The sequence below is a fragment of the Schistocerca americana genome, chromosome 5 (genome assembly GCF_021461395.2).
Source record: "Schistocerca americana isolate TAMUIC-IGC-003095 chromosome 5, iqSchAmer2.1, whole genome shotgun sequence".
NCBI lineage: Eukaryota > Metazoa > Arthropoda > Insecta > Orthoptera > Acrididae > Schistocerca > Schistocerca americana.
Genome location: NC_060123.1, coordinates 175713882 through 175731625, shown reverse-complemented (window position 1 = coordinate 175731625; position 17744 = coordinate 175713882). Strand labels below are relative to the sequence as shown.

Below are 17744 nucleotides of genomic sequence, written 5' to 3'. Positions count from 1 at the left end.
TCATCTGTATGTGAGTTGCATTTGCGTTAATATGTGTGTGTGTGTGTGTGTGTGTGTGTGTGTGTGTGTGTGTGTGTGTGTGTGTTTTGTCTATTTTCAACGAAGGAGAAAAGCTCACTTTCTGATAGTCTCTTTTTGTTGTGCCTATCTCCAACTCAGCACCTCTATTATATGGAGAGTAGCAACTATCATTTTCATATTGTTACATTCAATTCTGGATTTTCCATTGTTTGAAAGTAATTCTCATACTTAATGAAAACATTCTGCTGTCAATAAATGAAAAAAATAGTTATTTTTGTTCAAAATTATGTTATTTGAAGAATTACAGGGAGTACATAAAGTCCGGGAACACTTTCAATTATTTATTGCACAAGAACCTAACACTGTACAGATATCACACATATGTCATTTTGAAGAGAAACCCTGAAAGTTTTTTTAATCATGTATACCGCCACAGCATAGTTTGGTAATTTGCCAATAGTCAGTGCTAGTCGCAAACACGTCAGGATCAGGTGCGGAGCGAGCTTTCTGTGTGTTGGAGTTCGACAAAAACAAGTGTGCTACAGCTGTTCAACGGATGTTTAGAACCAAGTATGGTAAGAAGCCACTGGCACAACAAATTTGTTACAATGGGTTGCTTGCACCTGGCAAAGAGTAACAGACGTCCCAGTGTGAGTGAAGTGAATGTGGAGCATGTACGAGAGACATTCATAAGTATTCCAAAGAAATTGGTGTCTCATGCATCCCGTGAACTCAAAATGGCTCCAATGACAGTGTGGAAAGCCCTGTGACAGAAGCTGTCTATGAAACCATTCAAATTGGAGCTAGTGCAGAAGCTCAATGATGACGACAAAGACAAGCATTTTCAGTTTTGTTCGCAGTTGCAACAATTGAATGAGGATGGGGATGGCATTGTTGATCGCTTAATTTATAGTGACAAAGCCACTTTTCACACTAATGGGAAATGAACAGGCATAACTGTCAAATCTGGGGTGCAAAGCATCCACACAAATGCATTGAATTTGAGTGTAGTTCCCCAAAGGTAAATGTTTTATGTGCCTTGTCACGTCAAAAGCTGTACAGGCCATTCTTCTTTGCCAAGAGCACTGTCACTGGATATTTCTACTTGGACATGCTGCAGCAATGGCTGATGCCTCAAATGCAATCGGACGCTCCATTCATCTTTAAGCAGGATGGGGCTCACCCCCATTTTCATCGTGAAGTTTGTGGGTGCCAGAATATGGAGCTGCCACATCAATGAATTGGTCATGCTACAGAAGGGGAGAGCTGTTTCATGAAATGGCCTCCCCGATCACCAGATCTCACTCTTTGTCACTTTTTTTCTGTGGGGACACATTAAAGATCTGGCGTATGTACCGCCTCTACCACGTGATGTAGCAGAGCTCCAGGAGAGATTATGGGATGTGACTGCCACAGTCAACGATGCCATGCTGGGATGGGTATGGCAAGAATTCGATTACCCTATTGACGTCTGCCGGGTCACTCATGGTTCGCATATCGAATGTTTCTAAAAAAAACTTTCAGTTTCTCTTCAAAATGCAATATGTATGACATCTATACAGTGTTTAGTTGTTTTGCAATAAATAATTGAAAGTGTTCCTGGACTTTAAGTACACCCTATATTAAAAGGAGTAAACTTGCAAATTCTAAAACTTTTGATCTCAAAGCTGAAATTAATTTCAATAATAAACTGTTTCTGCCTAAAATATATTTTTTTTTATAACAGAAGTATTTGTTAAAAATTAAAGTAATTAGTAAAGCTTGTGGTTCTAGAATGTTCTGGTACATATAAAGAGTTTATATATATGCAAGAAGTGTGCCACCTGTAGGTTTAGTCTGGCCCATGATTGCAAAGTATTCAGTAATTATTTAGTAAGGATTTTGTTCTCATTCGGTTCAGACATCATGTGATGTTGCATTCAGATATCTTCAAACCACTATTTTTTATTTTTTAATTGAGCCTTTTAAGAAAATTATATTTCATTTACGTGAATGTTGAGGATTAAGTTTATGGGAAGAATTTTGCATGAAAATAAATAATAATCATTCGAAGAACGAGAAAGTGTTTCAATCAAAATGAAATCAAGCTCACCTCAGACAGACAAGAAAGTCAATCTTTATCTGCCACTTATGTACCAGACCATAAAGAAGAAGAGCCGGAACATATTTTATGGCAGGAGGAAGAATAAACACATACAGTGAGTCTGGTTATGCTGTAATGACAGTCAGGATACAGTAGTACATCATGAAAACTTTACCAGAGTAAAGTATTGTGCCAACTTTCAGAACGTTATTTTTGAGCAGCTATTTAGGCACAATTTGTTTTACTTAGAGTGTTAAAAACAACATAAGCTAATGACAGCAGTGGACACAATGCTAAGTAACAGTCTGCACAGGTATGGAGTAGGCCTTCCACCAAGCAGTAAGCTAAGCCAAGTCCAGATATCAACATTTCACAGGCAACTCATATCATTCCCACACAGTTGCCACATGTGGGGCCACCAGAAGCTACTTTGCACATGTGAGGGCTAACTGCCAGCATCGTAGCCAGTGCCAAGTGAGGAGCCATGACCTACAGCCATTTACATCATGTCAGAAGCTGATGGTCACCGATGAAACCACATGCACTAACACAAAGGTGCGTGACCCAACTTATCATGACGGACCGTGAGTGTTATAGCATCACATCCATGAACAACAGTGATTATAAGTGCAAGTGTGGTGAAAGGTGTATTTCATGGGTGGCTTTTTTCATCAATTTACCTACGAAAAATAATAGTGCAAATAGAAGTAAAGGTAAAGTTCTGCATCCTGGCCCTGATTGGCCAGTCAGGAACAACTGACTGCTGTGTCATCCTCTACCAATGGTGTCGTCGGATGCAGTATGGAAGAGGCACACGGTCAGCACACTGCTCTCCAAGATATCAGTTTTCTTCATCTTCGTTTTCAGCTACATCTACATCTACATCACTACTCTGCAGTTCAAACTTAACTGCCTGGCAGAGTGTTCTTAAAACCACCTTCAGACTATTTCTATATTGTCCCATTTTGTAACAGCGCATGGGAAAAATGAACATTTTAATCTTTCTGCAGAAGTTCTCATCTCTTATTTTATTATGATGGTAATTTCTCCCTATGTATGTTGGTCACAATAAAATATTTTCTCATTCAGAGGAAAAATTTGGTGATTGAAATTTTGTGAAAATCTCGCAGCAACAAAAAACACTTTTTATCTAAAGAGTGCCATCCCAACTCTCTTATCACATCCGCAACTCTCTCTCACCTATTTAATCACAATACCAAACAAGCTGCCCATCTTTGGACCTTTTCGATGTCCTCTTGTTAATCATTTATGGTAAGGAACCCACACGAGATAGCAATAATTGAGCAGAGGACGAACAAGCACAGTACAGGCAGTCTTTTTAGCAGACCTGTTGCATCTTCTAAGTGTACTGCCAATAAAATACAGTCTTTTGGTCTGCCTTCCTCATGATATTACCTATGTGATCATTACAGTTTAAGTTGTTCATAATAGTAATTACTAGATATCTGTGTAAGCGACATTTAATGGATTTCTTTTCATACTCATATGGATGACTTCACACTTCTTATTCAGAGAGAATTGCCACTTTTTGTACCATACAGATACTGTGTCCAATTGCAATTGGTGTTGATCTCCTGATGACTTTAACAGATGGTAAATGACAGCTGCATCTCCAACCAATATAAGAGGACTGCTCACGCCATATAACACTTCCTTGGGAAACACCAGGCATCACTTCTGTTATACTCTATGATTTTCCATCAGTCACCATGTACTGTGATCTTTCTAGCAGGAAATCACAAATCCAGTTGCACAACTGAAGTGATACTTCTTAGGCAGTCCACCCCTGGTAGCAGAATGGTCAGCATGATGGAATGTCATATCTAACAGCCCAGGTTCAATTCCCGGCTGGGTCGGAGATTTTCTCCACTCAGGGACTGGGTGTGGTGTTGTCCTTATCATCTTCATTTCATCCCAATCAACATACAATTCACCAAAGTGGCTTCAACTTGAAAGACTTGCACCAGGCGAACAGTCTACCTGATGGGAGCCCTAGCCACATGGCATTTCCATTTACTTCTTAGGCACACATTTTGATTACAAGTCTCTTGTGAGGAATAGTGTCAAAAGCCTTCTGGAAATCTAAAAATATGGAATCAATTTGAGATCCCCTGTCTATAGCACTCATTACTTCATGAAAATACATAATTAGCTGTGAATAAAAAGTTCTCAGGTTTCCAGCAGCGTTAAGTGATAAAAATTACATGAGCTTTTGGTTAAGCACTCATACACCATTTTCAAGTGTTATAACTGCCATTGGGCTGCTTGAACACCCCTTATATACACTAGCTGCTGGCTATGCATCACTGGTGCTTGCGGCATCACCATATATGGGCATACGTTGACCTGGCAGTCAATGTGCCTACTTCAACTGCACAACTGTTGGGCCCCACACTGTGCTGAGCTGCAGACCACCATCTCTATTTAGGGTGTTATGGGTGATTTTTATTTCAATGTCTATTTTAATTAGACAATCTCACAAGCCGTTCGTGCGAGCCACAATGGATGTCTTGTCAAATTTTATCCGATGTCCTTCCAATGTGACTCACACTAATAGTTTCTGGGATTGTGTAATTAATGAAGCTATTGAAATAAAAATCACTGATAACATTCTAAACAGAGACACTGCCCTGCAGCTCAGCATAGCATGGCATCCAGCGATCATGCAGCTGAAATGGACACATTGATCCCCCGAGTCAATGTATGCCCATATATGATGATGCTGTGAGCACCAGTGATGTTACAGCAGGCAGCTAATGTATGTAAGGGAAATATCAGGAGCCCATTGACAATCATACCAGTTGACAATGGAGTTCTGCTATGAAAAGAAATGGTGCCCCAGATAATCCCTCCTCATTGTCAAGCCATAAGGCAAGCAACAGTCAAGTTGGTATCCCATTGCTGACATGTCTCCAGCCTGAAATCTCATTGGCTAGAGTAGATTTGTCTTCAGTGATGAATCCTGCTTTGAATTAAACCCTGATGACCGGTGAAGACATTTGGAGATGGCCCAGGCAACTGTGGGATACCAAGCTCACTGTCACCCACCAACTTGACTGTCGGTCCAACAGCCAGGAGTGATAGTCTTTTCACAGAAGGACCCCATTGATTGACATCCGCAGCACCCTTACAGTGCAGTGATACATTGATGAAATCCTATGCCCTGTTTTGTTGCCCTGCATGTCAAGTCATCCAGAGCTTACATTTCAGCAAGATAATGCCACCCCACTTCCCCTGTACATGGGGAGAGTTGCTACTGTTTGTCTCTGTGATTGCCAGACTGTACATTGGCCAGCAAGATTGCCAGATCTCTTCTCAACTGAGAATGTTTGGAGGATTATGGGCAGGGCCCTCCAACCAGCTTGGGATTCTGATGATCTAATGTGCCAATTGTACAGAATTTGGTATAGTATCTCTCAGGAGAACATCCAACAACTCTATCAATCAATGCCAAGCCGAATAACTGCTTGCATAAACGCCAGAGGTCAGCCAACGTGATACTGACATACAAATAAATTGTTCAGTTTTCCTGAAATTGTAATCACTTGTTTGTCTGTACATGTACATCAGATCTACTGATATCCAGAGTGCATGTGAAAGAGGAAGAAAATTTGACAGTCTTATGTATTTGGAATAAGAGAGGGAATGCATGGTAAGGTTACTGAAGAATATAGGCTGAGGAAAGAAATATGATAGGGGAGAAAGGCTTCTACAGTTCTGCTATAAATTGCAGGAAACACAAGAAAATAAGATATACTTGGAGAGGACCAGGAAACAAAGAACTTTTAAGTAGACTATATCACAGTCAGACAAAAATTTTGACATCATATCCTGGACTGCAAGGCATATCAAAATGCAAATATAGACTCACACGATAACCTCATAGTGATGGATAGCAGGCTGAAATTGAAGAGGATAAAGAGAAAGCCCCCCCCCCCCCTCCCGAATCCCATGAACCATGGACCTTGCCTTTGGTGGGAAGGCTTGCATGTCTCAGCGATACAGATAGCCGTACTGTAGGTACAACCACAATGGAGGGGTATCTGTAGAGAGGCCAGATAAACATGTGGTTCCTGAAGAAGTGCAGCAGTCTTACTAGTTCTTACTAGTAGTTGAAGGGACAACAGTCTGGATGATTAACTGATCTGGCCTTGTAACATTAACCAATATGGCCTTGCTGTGCTGGTGCTGTGAATGGCTGAAAGCAAGCCGAAACTACAGCCATAATTTTTCCCGAGGGCATGCAGCTTTACTGTATGGTTAAATGATACTAGCGTCCTCTTGGGTAAAATACTCCAGAGGTAAAATAGTCTCCCATTCGGATCTCCGGGTGGGGACTACTCAGGAGGACGTGGTTATAAGAGAAAGAAAACTGGCGTTCTATGGATCGGATCAGAGAGGGGAATGTCAGATCCCTTAATCGGACAGGTAGGTCAGAAAATTTAAAAAGGGAAATGGATAGGTTAAATTTAGATATAGTGGGAATTAGTGAAGTTTGGTGGCAGGAGGAACAAGATTTCTGGTCAAGTGAATACAGGGTTATAAATACAAAATCAAATAAGGGTAATGGAGGAGTAGGCTTAATAATGAATAAAAAAATAGGAATGCAGGTAAGCTACTACAAACAGCGTAGTGAATGCATTATTGTAGCCAAGACAAACATGCAGCCCATGTCTACCACATTATTACAAGTTTATATGCCAACTAGCTCCACAGATGACGAAGATATTGATGAAAAGTATGATGATATAAACGAAATTATTCAGATACACGGGAGACAAAAATTTAATAGTCATTGGGGACTGGAATTCGATAGTAGGAAAAGGAAGAGAAGGAAAAGTAGTAGCTGAATATGGAATGAGGGTAAAGAATGAAAGAGAAAGCTGTCTTGCAAAATTTTGCGCAGAGCATGACTTAATCATAGCTAACACTTGGTTCAAGAATCATGAAAGAAGGTTGCATACATGGAAGAGGCCTGGAGATACTAGAAGGTTTCTGATAGATTATGTAATGGTAAGACAGAGATTTAGGAACCAGGTTTTAAATTGTAAGACATTTCCAGGGGCAGATGTGGACTCTGACCACAATCTATTGGTTATGAACTGTAGATTAAAACTGAAGAAACTGCAAAAAACATGGGAATTTAAGGAGATGGGACCTGGATAAACTGAAAGAACCAGAGGTTGTAGAGAGCTTCAGAGTGAGCATTAGGGAAAGAAATAAAGTAGAAGAAGAGTGGATAGATTTGAGAGATCAAATTGTGAAGGCAGCAGAGGATCAAGTAGGTAAAAAGGAGAGGGCTAGTAGAAATCCTTCAGTAACAGAAGAAATATTGAGTTTAATTGATGAAAGGAAAAAATATAAAAATGCAGTAACTGAAGGAGGCAAAAAGGAATACAAACATCTCAAAAATGAGATCGACAGGAAGTGCAAAATGGCTAAACCAGGATGACTACTAGAGGACAAATGTAATGATGTAGAGGCGTATATCACTAGGAGTAAGATAGATACTGCCTGTAGGAAAATTAAAGAGACCTTTGGAGAAAAGAGAACCACTTGTATGAATATCAAGAGCTCAGATGGAAAACCAGTTCTAAGCAAAGAAGAAAAAGCAGAAAGGTTGAAGGAGTATGTAGGGGGTCTATACAAGGGCAATGTATTTGAGGACAATATTATTGAAATGGAAGAGGACATAGATGAAGATGAAATGGGAGATATGATACTGCATGAAGAGTTTGACATAGCACTGAAAGACCTAAGTCCAAACAAGGGCCCGGGAGTAGACAACATTCCATTAGAACTACTGACAGCCTTGGGAGAGCCAGCACTGACAAAACTCTACCATCTGGTGAGCAAGATGTACGAGACAGGCGAAATACCCTCAGACTTCAACAAGAATATAATAATTCCAATCCCAAAGAAAGCAAGTGTTGACAGGTGTGAAAATTACCAAACTATTGGTTTAATAAGTCATAGCTGCAAAATACTAACATGAATTCTTTACAGCTGAATGGAAAAACTACTAGAAGCCGACCTCAGGGAAGATCAGTTTGGTTTCTGTAAAAATGTTGGAACATGTTAGGTAGTACATCTTAGAAGATAGATTAAGGAAAGACAAACCTACATTTCTGGCATTTGCAGACTTAGAGAAAGCTTTTGACAATGTTGACTGGAAGACTCTCTTTCAAATTCTGAAGGTGTCAGGAGTCAAATACAGGGAGCGAAAGGCTATTTACAATTTGTACAGGAACCAGATGGCAGTTATAAGAGTTGACGGGCATGAAATAGAAAGGAGTGGTTGGGAAGGGAGTGAGACAGGGTTGTAGCCTATCCCCGATGTCATTCAATCTGTATATTGACCAAGCAGTAAAGGAAACAAAAGAAAAATTCAGAGTAGGAATTAAAATCCATGGAGAAGAAATAAAAACTTTGAGGTTCGCCGATGACATTGTAATTTTGTAAGAGACAGCAAAGGACCTGGAAGAGCAGTTGAACGGAATGGACAGTGTCTTGGAAGGAGGATATAAGATGAATATCAACAATAGCAAAATGAGGATAATGGAATGTAGTAGAATTAAATAGGGTGATACTGAGGGAATTACATTAGTAAATGAGACACTTAAAAGTAGTAAATGAGTTTTGCTATTTGGGGAGCAAAATAACTGATGATGGTTGAAGTAGAGAGAATATAGACTGGCAATGGGAAGGAAAACGTTTCTGAAGAAGAGAAATTTATTAACATTGAGTATAGATTAAGTGTCAGGAAGTCGTTTCTGAAAGTATCTGTATGGAGTGAAGCCATGTATGGAAGTGAAACGTGGACAATAAATAGTTTAGACAAGAAGAGAATAGAAGCTTTAAAAATGTGGTGCTATAGAAGACTGCTGAAGCTTAGATGGGTAGATCACATAAGTAATGAGGAGGTACTGGAAGAGAATTGGGGAAAAGAGAAATTTGTGGCACAACTTGACTAGAAGAAGGGATCAGTTGGTAGGACATGTTCTGCAGCATCAAGGGATCACAAATTTAGTACTGGAGGGCAGCGTGGAGGGTAAAAACTGTAGAGGAAGACCAAGAGATGAATACACTAAGCAGATTCAGAAGGATGTAGGCTGCATTGCAGCAGATACTTGGAAGTGAAGAAGCTTGCACAGGATAGAGTAGCATGGAGAGCTGCATCAAACCCGTCTCTGGGCTAAAGACCACTAGAACAACAGCAACAACAACAAGAACAAAGAGAAATATCAATACATTTAACAATGTTGAATGAAAATATATATAATAGAGGAACACATTTCACATGGGAAAAAATATATATATATAAAACAAAGATGCTGTGACTTACCAAACGAGAAAGTGCTGGTAGATAGACACAATAAAAAACAAGGGAGCAAAAGATTATTTACAACTTGTACAGAAACCAGAGAGCAATTTTAAGAGTCTAAGGATATGAAAGGGAAGCCTTATTTCAGACAGGAGTGAGACAAGGTTGTAGTCTATGTACCTAATGTTATTCAACCTGTTTATTGAGCAAATAGTAAAGGAAGCAGATGAGAAATTTGGAGACAGAATTAAAATTCAGGGAGAAGAAATAAAAACTTTGAAGTCTGCTGATGAGACTGTAATTCTGGCAGAGACAGACAAAGACTTTGATGTGCAATTGAACAGAATGGACAGTGTCTGGAAATGAGGTTATATAAGATGAATATCAACAAAATAAAATGAAATGAGACACCAGAAGTAGATGAGTTTTGCTATTTGGGCAGAAAAATAATTTAGGATAGCCAAAGTAGAGAGGATATAAAATGCAGACTGGCAATAGCATACAATGTCTTTTCTGACAGTATTTGTCTGGAGTGTAGCCTTGTATGGAAGTGAAGCATGGATGATAAGCAGTTCAGACAAGAAGAGAACAGAAGCTTGTGATGGAATTCTCTAATTTTGGGACCAAAGCAGTAATCTGTTTTACTTGCTAAAAACATTCAATGGCCAAGATCACATAAATATTTCTTTATTTAAAACAAATGGTTTCCATGGACATTTCTGTTATCTCCAGGTGACAAGCTGGCATGAGCTCCAACGTAGAATGAACACGTTTCAAAACAAAAAGATTTTTGTAAGCCCTGAAGATGACAGCACAGTCTGTCAAAACAGGTTGTTTTAAGTGAAGCAATATTCATGTGATCCTGGGTGTTGAATGATTTAAGAAGCTTTTTAAATACATTGAAGTGGTTAAGAAACTGTATTCAAATACAGAGATATGTAAACAGGCAGAATACAGTACTGCGGTCGGCAACACCTGTATAAGACAGCAAGTGTCTGGCATAGTTGTCAGATCAGTTACTGCTACTACAATGGCAGGTAATCAAGATTTAAGTGAGTTTGAATGTGGTGTAATAGTCAGCACACGAGCAGTGGGACACAGTATCTCTGAGGTAGCAATGAAGTGGGGATTTTTCCATATGACCATTTTTCAAGTCTACCGTGAATATCAGAAATCTGGTTAAACATCAAATCTACGACACTGCTGCAGCCAGAAAAAGATCCTGCAAGAACGGGACCAAGGATGATCAAAGACAATCATTCAACATGACGGAAGTGTAACCCTAACCCTTCCACAAATTGCAGCAGATTTCAGTGCTGTGCCATCAATAAGTGTCAGCATGTGAACCATTCAACAAAACATCATCGATATGGGCTTTCAGAGCTGAAGGCCACTGGTGTACCCTTGACGACTGCATGACACAAAGCATTACACCTCATTTGGGTCCGACAACACTGCTATTGGACTGTTGATTACTGGAAACATGTTGCCTGTTTGGATGAGTCTCATTTCAAATTGTATAAAGTGGATGGACATGAACGGGTATGGAGGCAACCTCATGACTCCATGGACCCTGCATGTCATCAGGGAACTGTTCAAGCTGGTGGAGGCTCTGTAATGGTGTGGGGCATGTGCAGTTGGAGTGATATGGGACACCTGATATGTCTAGATACGACTCTGATAGGTGACATGTACATAAGCATTCCGCCTGATCACCTGCATCCATTCATGTCCATTGTGCATTCCGAAAGATTTGGGCAATTCCAACCGGACAATGTGACACAAGGTTGGATTACAGGAAGATATTAAAGTAGTTCAGAAGTGGGCCACTAACTTGTTACGAACAGGTTCGATAAACACGCAATTATTATGGCGATGCTCTGGGAACTGAAATGGGAATCACTGGAGGCAAGGCAATGTTGTTTCCAAGGAACGCTGTTGAGAAAATTCCAGAAACCACCATTTGAAGCTGACTGCATAACAATCTACTACCACCAATGTACATTTCACATAAAGACGTCAAAGTTCATTTTACCTGGCATAAGTGAATCACGCTGACTACTTCATTATGGTAGCAGATGAATGTCATTATTCACATTGAAAATCTCAAAAAACTATAGTAACTCCTAGTGTGGAGTTTCAAACGAAATGCTACATGTTATGAGATCCCATTTACAGCAGTATGCAGTAGACATATTACAATGACGACTTTAACTAACATTTTAACTGCTCTCTACGACTTTATATGTGAGCCAATACTCAGGAGGGAAACTTATGACATAAACATCTCACTACAACAGATATTTGGCAGGTGTTGTACTTTATACTTGTATTTATTTACCATTCTTGTATCATTTGAGAAGCCAATTCCTGTCCATGTGTCAGTGTGCTTTGTATGTATTGTAAATCGAAGCTCATCCTTTTTGTTGTGATGTTCCCACCGGGCATAATACTCGCACTGGCCCTTCTCAGGATCACATCCACGAGGAGTTCGCCAGTGACCACCACAGATGCTGGCATCAGCAGTGGCTGCAGTTTTCTGCTCACGCTCTGCTTCTTCTGTAGAAAAAGTTGGCAAACAAAATACTGAGGTATTACACACTTTGCTTAGCATGAAATTAAATTGTTGGTGATAGTATTACCATAGAAGTTGAGTGTCGTCTGTCCTCTTTGTGAGCCATGACCATGATACTTCAACTCATCCTGACGATAAAAGTCTTTCACTGACGCTTTATCCTTCTCTAAGCCTGATTTGGGATTGTGTACGTATCTGTTTGGCTCTTGTCCTTTAGCCCAGATAACATGCATTAAGTCCTCTTCAATTGTGTGATCAGTAGGCTCCACAGCTGTGTAAAAGATTGTACATTTAATAAAATAGTACACCTAGAAACTATTACTTTTGTCTAAAACAGTACCTTATTAATTACAATTTTAGTTAAAGCCACATATGTATGTTTTCATCATAGTATAATAAACAAAATGACTGAAACACTATTACTGTGTTTTTCACTTTACACATTTCCATTACTTGGGCCTATATGTGATACAGCCAATGGCATTTACTGTTTTGGACATTTTATTTCTGTATAACATAATTATCAGATGCAGTTCAACAACTATTTACCAAAACTTCTTACTACTATCCTCCTCACATCCTGATGAAGGATATCAGAATCTGACATTTATTATAAACCACTAGTTTTGACCTTTTAAAAATATTGTTGCGTTTGATTTACTTTATAGATGAATTATCTCTCAGTCTTGCCGATGATTTAATAGACGACCACTTTCTCAAGATAGCAGCTCATCTTCTGACTGATTAGTTGCTCTATAATTAAATGATTCAAATACCTTTCAGTTTCTTCCTAAACAATATTGTTGTAACTCCATCTTTTTCAAAACCCATTGCTGCAGTCAAATCATCATTTCCTCCCCAGAACTTATCAACTTTTGGAGTGGACCTGGAAGATACAATCATCTTTTACATTGTAGTACATAAATCACACACAGAAAATTCAAATATAGAGCTATTACATGTCCGTGGCTTGCCAGGTGTCCATAATTACTGAAGTGATGATTGCTATGCAACAACCTTTGTGGGAAAGACACCAAACCTAATATTTGTGCAAGCATCATAGTTTGAATGTTATACGAGAAATAGGAAATATAGTAAATGGACATTCCTTTTATAGGTCCTCATACTGACATTGTGTCATTCGCACACTATTTACGTATTCCACAGTGCATTCTATCTTATTACTCTAAGATGCAAACATTACTAAATTAAAAAAACCCTACTTCTAGAGTTTTTGTCATTTATGTTATAAATACAAGAAATGTTAGAAGGAATTAGGTGATCTGACCCAGCACACAAGAATTGTGTGTTCTTTCTATTTATTTAGGCAATGCGTCAAATTTAATCCATGAACATTTGGGTGTTTCAGACAATTTAAAACTCTAAGCAACAGCTATCCTAAAAAAAATCATTACTATGTGCCAGTTAAAGGCTGCAGTCCTTTGTGCTTTATAGTTAAATTGATTTTTGTAAAATCATGTAGTCAAAAATAAACTATATTTCATTCCATCAATATAAAAAATGGAATCGGAGAATTACACTGAAGAGCTGTATCACAGGAATAAAATTAAACTCAGAATGGGGTATATAAAATATGGAGCCCCATGATTACCCTCATATTCTTAATCTACATTAATAAAGCTATCTGTTGACACAAGCATATTAATGAAAGATGTGAACTAAACTATACCATACACAACCACGATATAACTGAACAGACCTGAACTTCAGAGCAAACACCGACACAAAGAATAAGAATCATATTACACAATTTTAAAAAAGTGAGTGTGATGTGCTGTTAATACAAATTAGCATTACTGACATTCTGCTAATTATGCATTGAGTTTTTCTTTTTACATTTAACATAACCATAAATGGATAGCTTTCATTAGCAGATACACTGTAAATTTGCTGTTTTCCAATTTCTTTCAGTATCCCATTCAGCTGCTGCTTTTCATTACTCTGTATAGCAATAGCACAAGAGTAAGTTCATGAAACATAACCACTGGTGGGGAGTGAGGTGACTATTTAAACATGACAATTTACTTTAATTAGAACATTAAAATTAACAAGTAAAATAAGAATCCAGAGATAAGTCAGTTTAAGCAAGGAGTGACTAACAAGGAATACTTTTAATCTATATTTCAGTTTTAGTACATTTACTGCCTTTTGCCTACAAGTCACTTTAACTTCACATCTTTCTTGTTTTAGTTTTGAAGAACAGTACATGATATTTGCAATAACACACCTGCCATGCATTGCTCAGTTAATAAATAGAGAAGTTATCTCAGGAGCTACAAATACAGTCCAAGATAAATGTTATTTTTGCATTTTAAAAATAATCTGCTAGGAGCAATGAATTATGAGTAAAAGAATTTTACAGATTCTATGATGCACCATGAAATAGCGTACACATACCTGTCTCGTGTGTAGTAGTCCATTATACGATGTCTACTTCCCCGAGCAGAACCAATCACAATGTCAGTGCAATCCATGGCATTAAAGTCATGACGAGGAGTGTAGATATGAAGTGCTCCACCTATAACGAAGAAACCTGTTCAGATAATTATGTCATTTCAGATTAAGATCTTCAAGTTCAAAGTTTACTTGATTAATGTGCTAGATATAATTAGGTTAGGTTTCTTTTAATTTTGCTCCCATTAGTTCAACCGCAGAAAAAATCTCTGACCTCAAAGCTTACATTGTAGCAAAAAATTAAAAGACAGAAGATTTCAGCAAAAATATTTTTAAATGTAAATAGTATGTGCTGTGGAGGTTTTAAACCTCACTGATAAACACAAGTGGAAATTTAAGAGAACAAAGTAAGGTGAACTCTTAGGCATTTAGAGTAAAGGAGAGTAATATATGTTTTATATCCATGCCCCTTAACACATTTATGTAAGAAATGTTGAGTGTAAAAACACTGATTGGTGATGTAGAGTAATTCTTCTGCAATTTAGAAGAATTTCTGGATGAACTATCGACAAACAAAAAACAGGTTATAATAATAGTAGATGTGAACATTGACTATTTAAGCTATAATGTAAATTACTTCGGTATTCTGACTTTTATATTGCTACTGCACAGTGACTTATTCTCTTATAAAAAAAAATGACCATGACAAACTTAAGGAGAACCTTTCACAGAGAAACCAGCAGAAGATATACAAAACTGATGATATTAATGAAAAGTGGGGCCATTTCTATGAAACATATAACCACATTTTAAGTGGGCATGTCCAGTAGTAAAAAAATTAAGGAAATCAGATTACACAAAGAATCTTAAAATTCCTCCCAAAACTGACAAATTAAAGGAAAATATGGATGACTCATGTGTGCTGTTCAGAGATACAAAATTGCAATACTTCCTAACAAAGTACAAAAGCAGCAAAAATATGTATAGGAAGTCCCTGAAGACTCTAAACACAAACTATTAGCTGAAAAGAGAAGTGAATTCAGTACTGTCAGTAAGACAGTCTTGACTGTAGTGAGAATGTGAAAGCAAAGAGTATTCAGGCTGCAGTAACAAAGCACTAAAAGAAAAACGGAGTGCTGGTGAGGGAGCCCATGATAGTATTTGAGGCTTTCATAAAAAATTTCAGTAATGCATGAATAGAAGAAACTGATGAACCAACATTACAATTAAACTCAGTTAAAATGAGTAATTCATTGTACCTAACAAGTATGACGGAATATGAAGTCATGAAAATAATCTCAAAACTCAAAATAAAAACATCCACTCACTGGGATTCCATATCATCTACACCACTTAAAGAATGCAAAAATGAATTAATAAAAGCAATAACGCATTTAATAAACAGTTCAACTGCCCAAGGGGCTTTTAAAATTTACTGAGATGTGGTCAGTGAATAAAAAGGGAGCAACCACTGAGGTAAAGAATCGAAGGCCAATTTCATAGACTTCAACACTTGGTACATCACTTGAAAGAGTGGTATCTTTCTCCTGTAAATAAAACTTATTAAACAACTTGCAGCACAATTTCTGAAAAGGAAGGTCCACAATAACAGCAGAATAAATTTTTCCCATGCACTGCTAAACAGACTACATAAAGGAAAAAAAGTCATTGGAACATTTTTAGATTTTTCTAAGGTCTTTGATTCTGGGAATCATGCAGTAATATTATCCAAGTTACAAACTTGTGGTATCAGGGGACCAGCACAAACGATTTTAAGTTCTTATCTCTGAAACAGAAGACAGTGTACAGAACTGTATTATAAGAATGAAAGTAAGCTGTTAACAGTAAAATCAGCATACAAAACTCTCAGCTGTGGAGTCCCCCAGAGAAGTATTCATAGGCATTTTTGTTTCTTGTATGTATTAATAACTGATGGTTAGCTGTGGTTCTAGTGAGCAGTTAGCATTCCAAAGCAATGGAGACAACTTTGAACTAAATGTCATACTGAATCCCAGTCTACAGTTGAAACATCTGAGAAACTAAGTTTTTAGGCAATGTGATTGATGAACATCCTCTATAGACATAGCATATTAGCCACATCTGTAAAAAGGTTACCTGCAATATTTACTCACTATAATACCTCTAAAATATACCTCCTCCTGGTCTTAAACAAGTATGTTTTTTAATCCGTATTTGCAATATGGTGCTGAAATTTGGTGTGGCACATCCACAGCCTAAGTGGATAGCATATTCAGGCTTCAAAAGAGAGCAGTTAGGATAGCTGCTTATATAAGCAGGTGCCAGTTCTGTAGTGACTGCTTCAAAAATTATAATTAACTAACTGTGTGTTCACTGGATGTTCTTAACACTGTAGTGTTTACAAAAGAGAATGATGAAATAAGTGTAATGAACAGAAGCATTCATAATTACAATGAATGAACTAGTTGTGATTATCATACGATACTGAATAATAAACAAGCTACAGATCACAGTCCTCTTGGAGCTATAGGGCAGTTTTATAGTAGATTGCTAAATAATATAAAGTAACTCCATGGCAATCTTTTTAAGGGCAGGTTGAAATAGTTGTTAACTGAAATATGTTTATACTTACTCAAGGATTTATTATCTGCATTATTGATAGTTCTCCTTTTATGTACTGCAATATATTATAGGTTTTATGTAACAGTATACAATGTGCAATGTGGTGTGTGTATCCATTATACGTTTGGCAAGATATCATTGTAAATGCATGTACAAAAAATGATCATGTCTAAGACTATTAAGTTATTATTGACACAGATTATTATCAGGAACACAACATGTACACCCAAAAAATGAATTGCAAGAATAACTGCCATACAGCATCTGTCTGATGTATATTGATGCAAAATATTTGTACATATAACTTTAATGTATTTTCACTTCTAATAAATGTCTTACTTAGCTTCATTTAACAATATTTGTGATACAAGCTGCACATTATCATCCTGCATAACTCTGTACATGCTTGGCATATGTGTACAAGATGTTTCACTAAGTGACGGATACAGATAGTCCCCCCTTCTCTGTATTATTTGATAATTAAATATAAAGTACACAGGAGTAAAATTTGTCAGGAGTGTTTTTGCTTATTCTTTGTTTCAACACATTTATCAAAATGTTCTGTTATTACCTCCAAACAAATATTTAGTGTCACTATGGCATAAGAATCAGTCTTATATTTTGATGTGTACAAATGTCAAGAGATCCCAAGACCAGAAGATTTCGTGCAATATGCATTTTCTATTACCAAGGTGAATAATATT

The 17744-nt window shown here is 37.6% G+C and overlaps 1 protein-coding gene across 4 annotated transcripts in view; it reads right to left on the bottom strand.

Moving 5' to 3' along the window:
• The window catches only part of LOC124615313, a 254126-nt gene that overhangs the window by 47633 nt on the left and 188749 nt on the right, over positions 1-17744 (bottom strand). For all 4 annotated transcript variants that reach the window (XM_047143103.1, XM_047143104.1, XM_047143105.1 and 1 more), the window contains 4 exons: positions 14443-14563; positions 12801-12910; positions 12092-12295; positions 11791-12008 (listed from right to left, as the gene is read on the bottom strand). In XM_047143103.1, coding sequence (XP_046999059.1) covers positions 11791-12008; positions 12092-12295; positions 12801-12910; positions 14443-14563 — 653 coding nt within the window. The remainder of the gene's footprint in view (positions 1-11790; positions 12009-12091; positions 12296-12800; positions 12911-14442; positions 14564-17744) is intronic.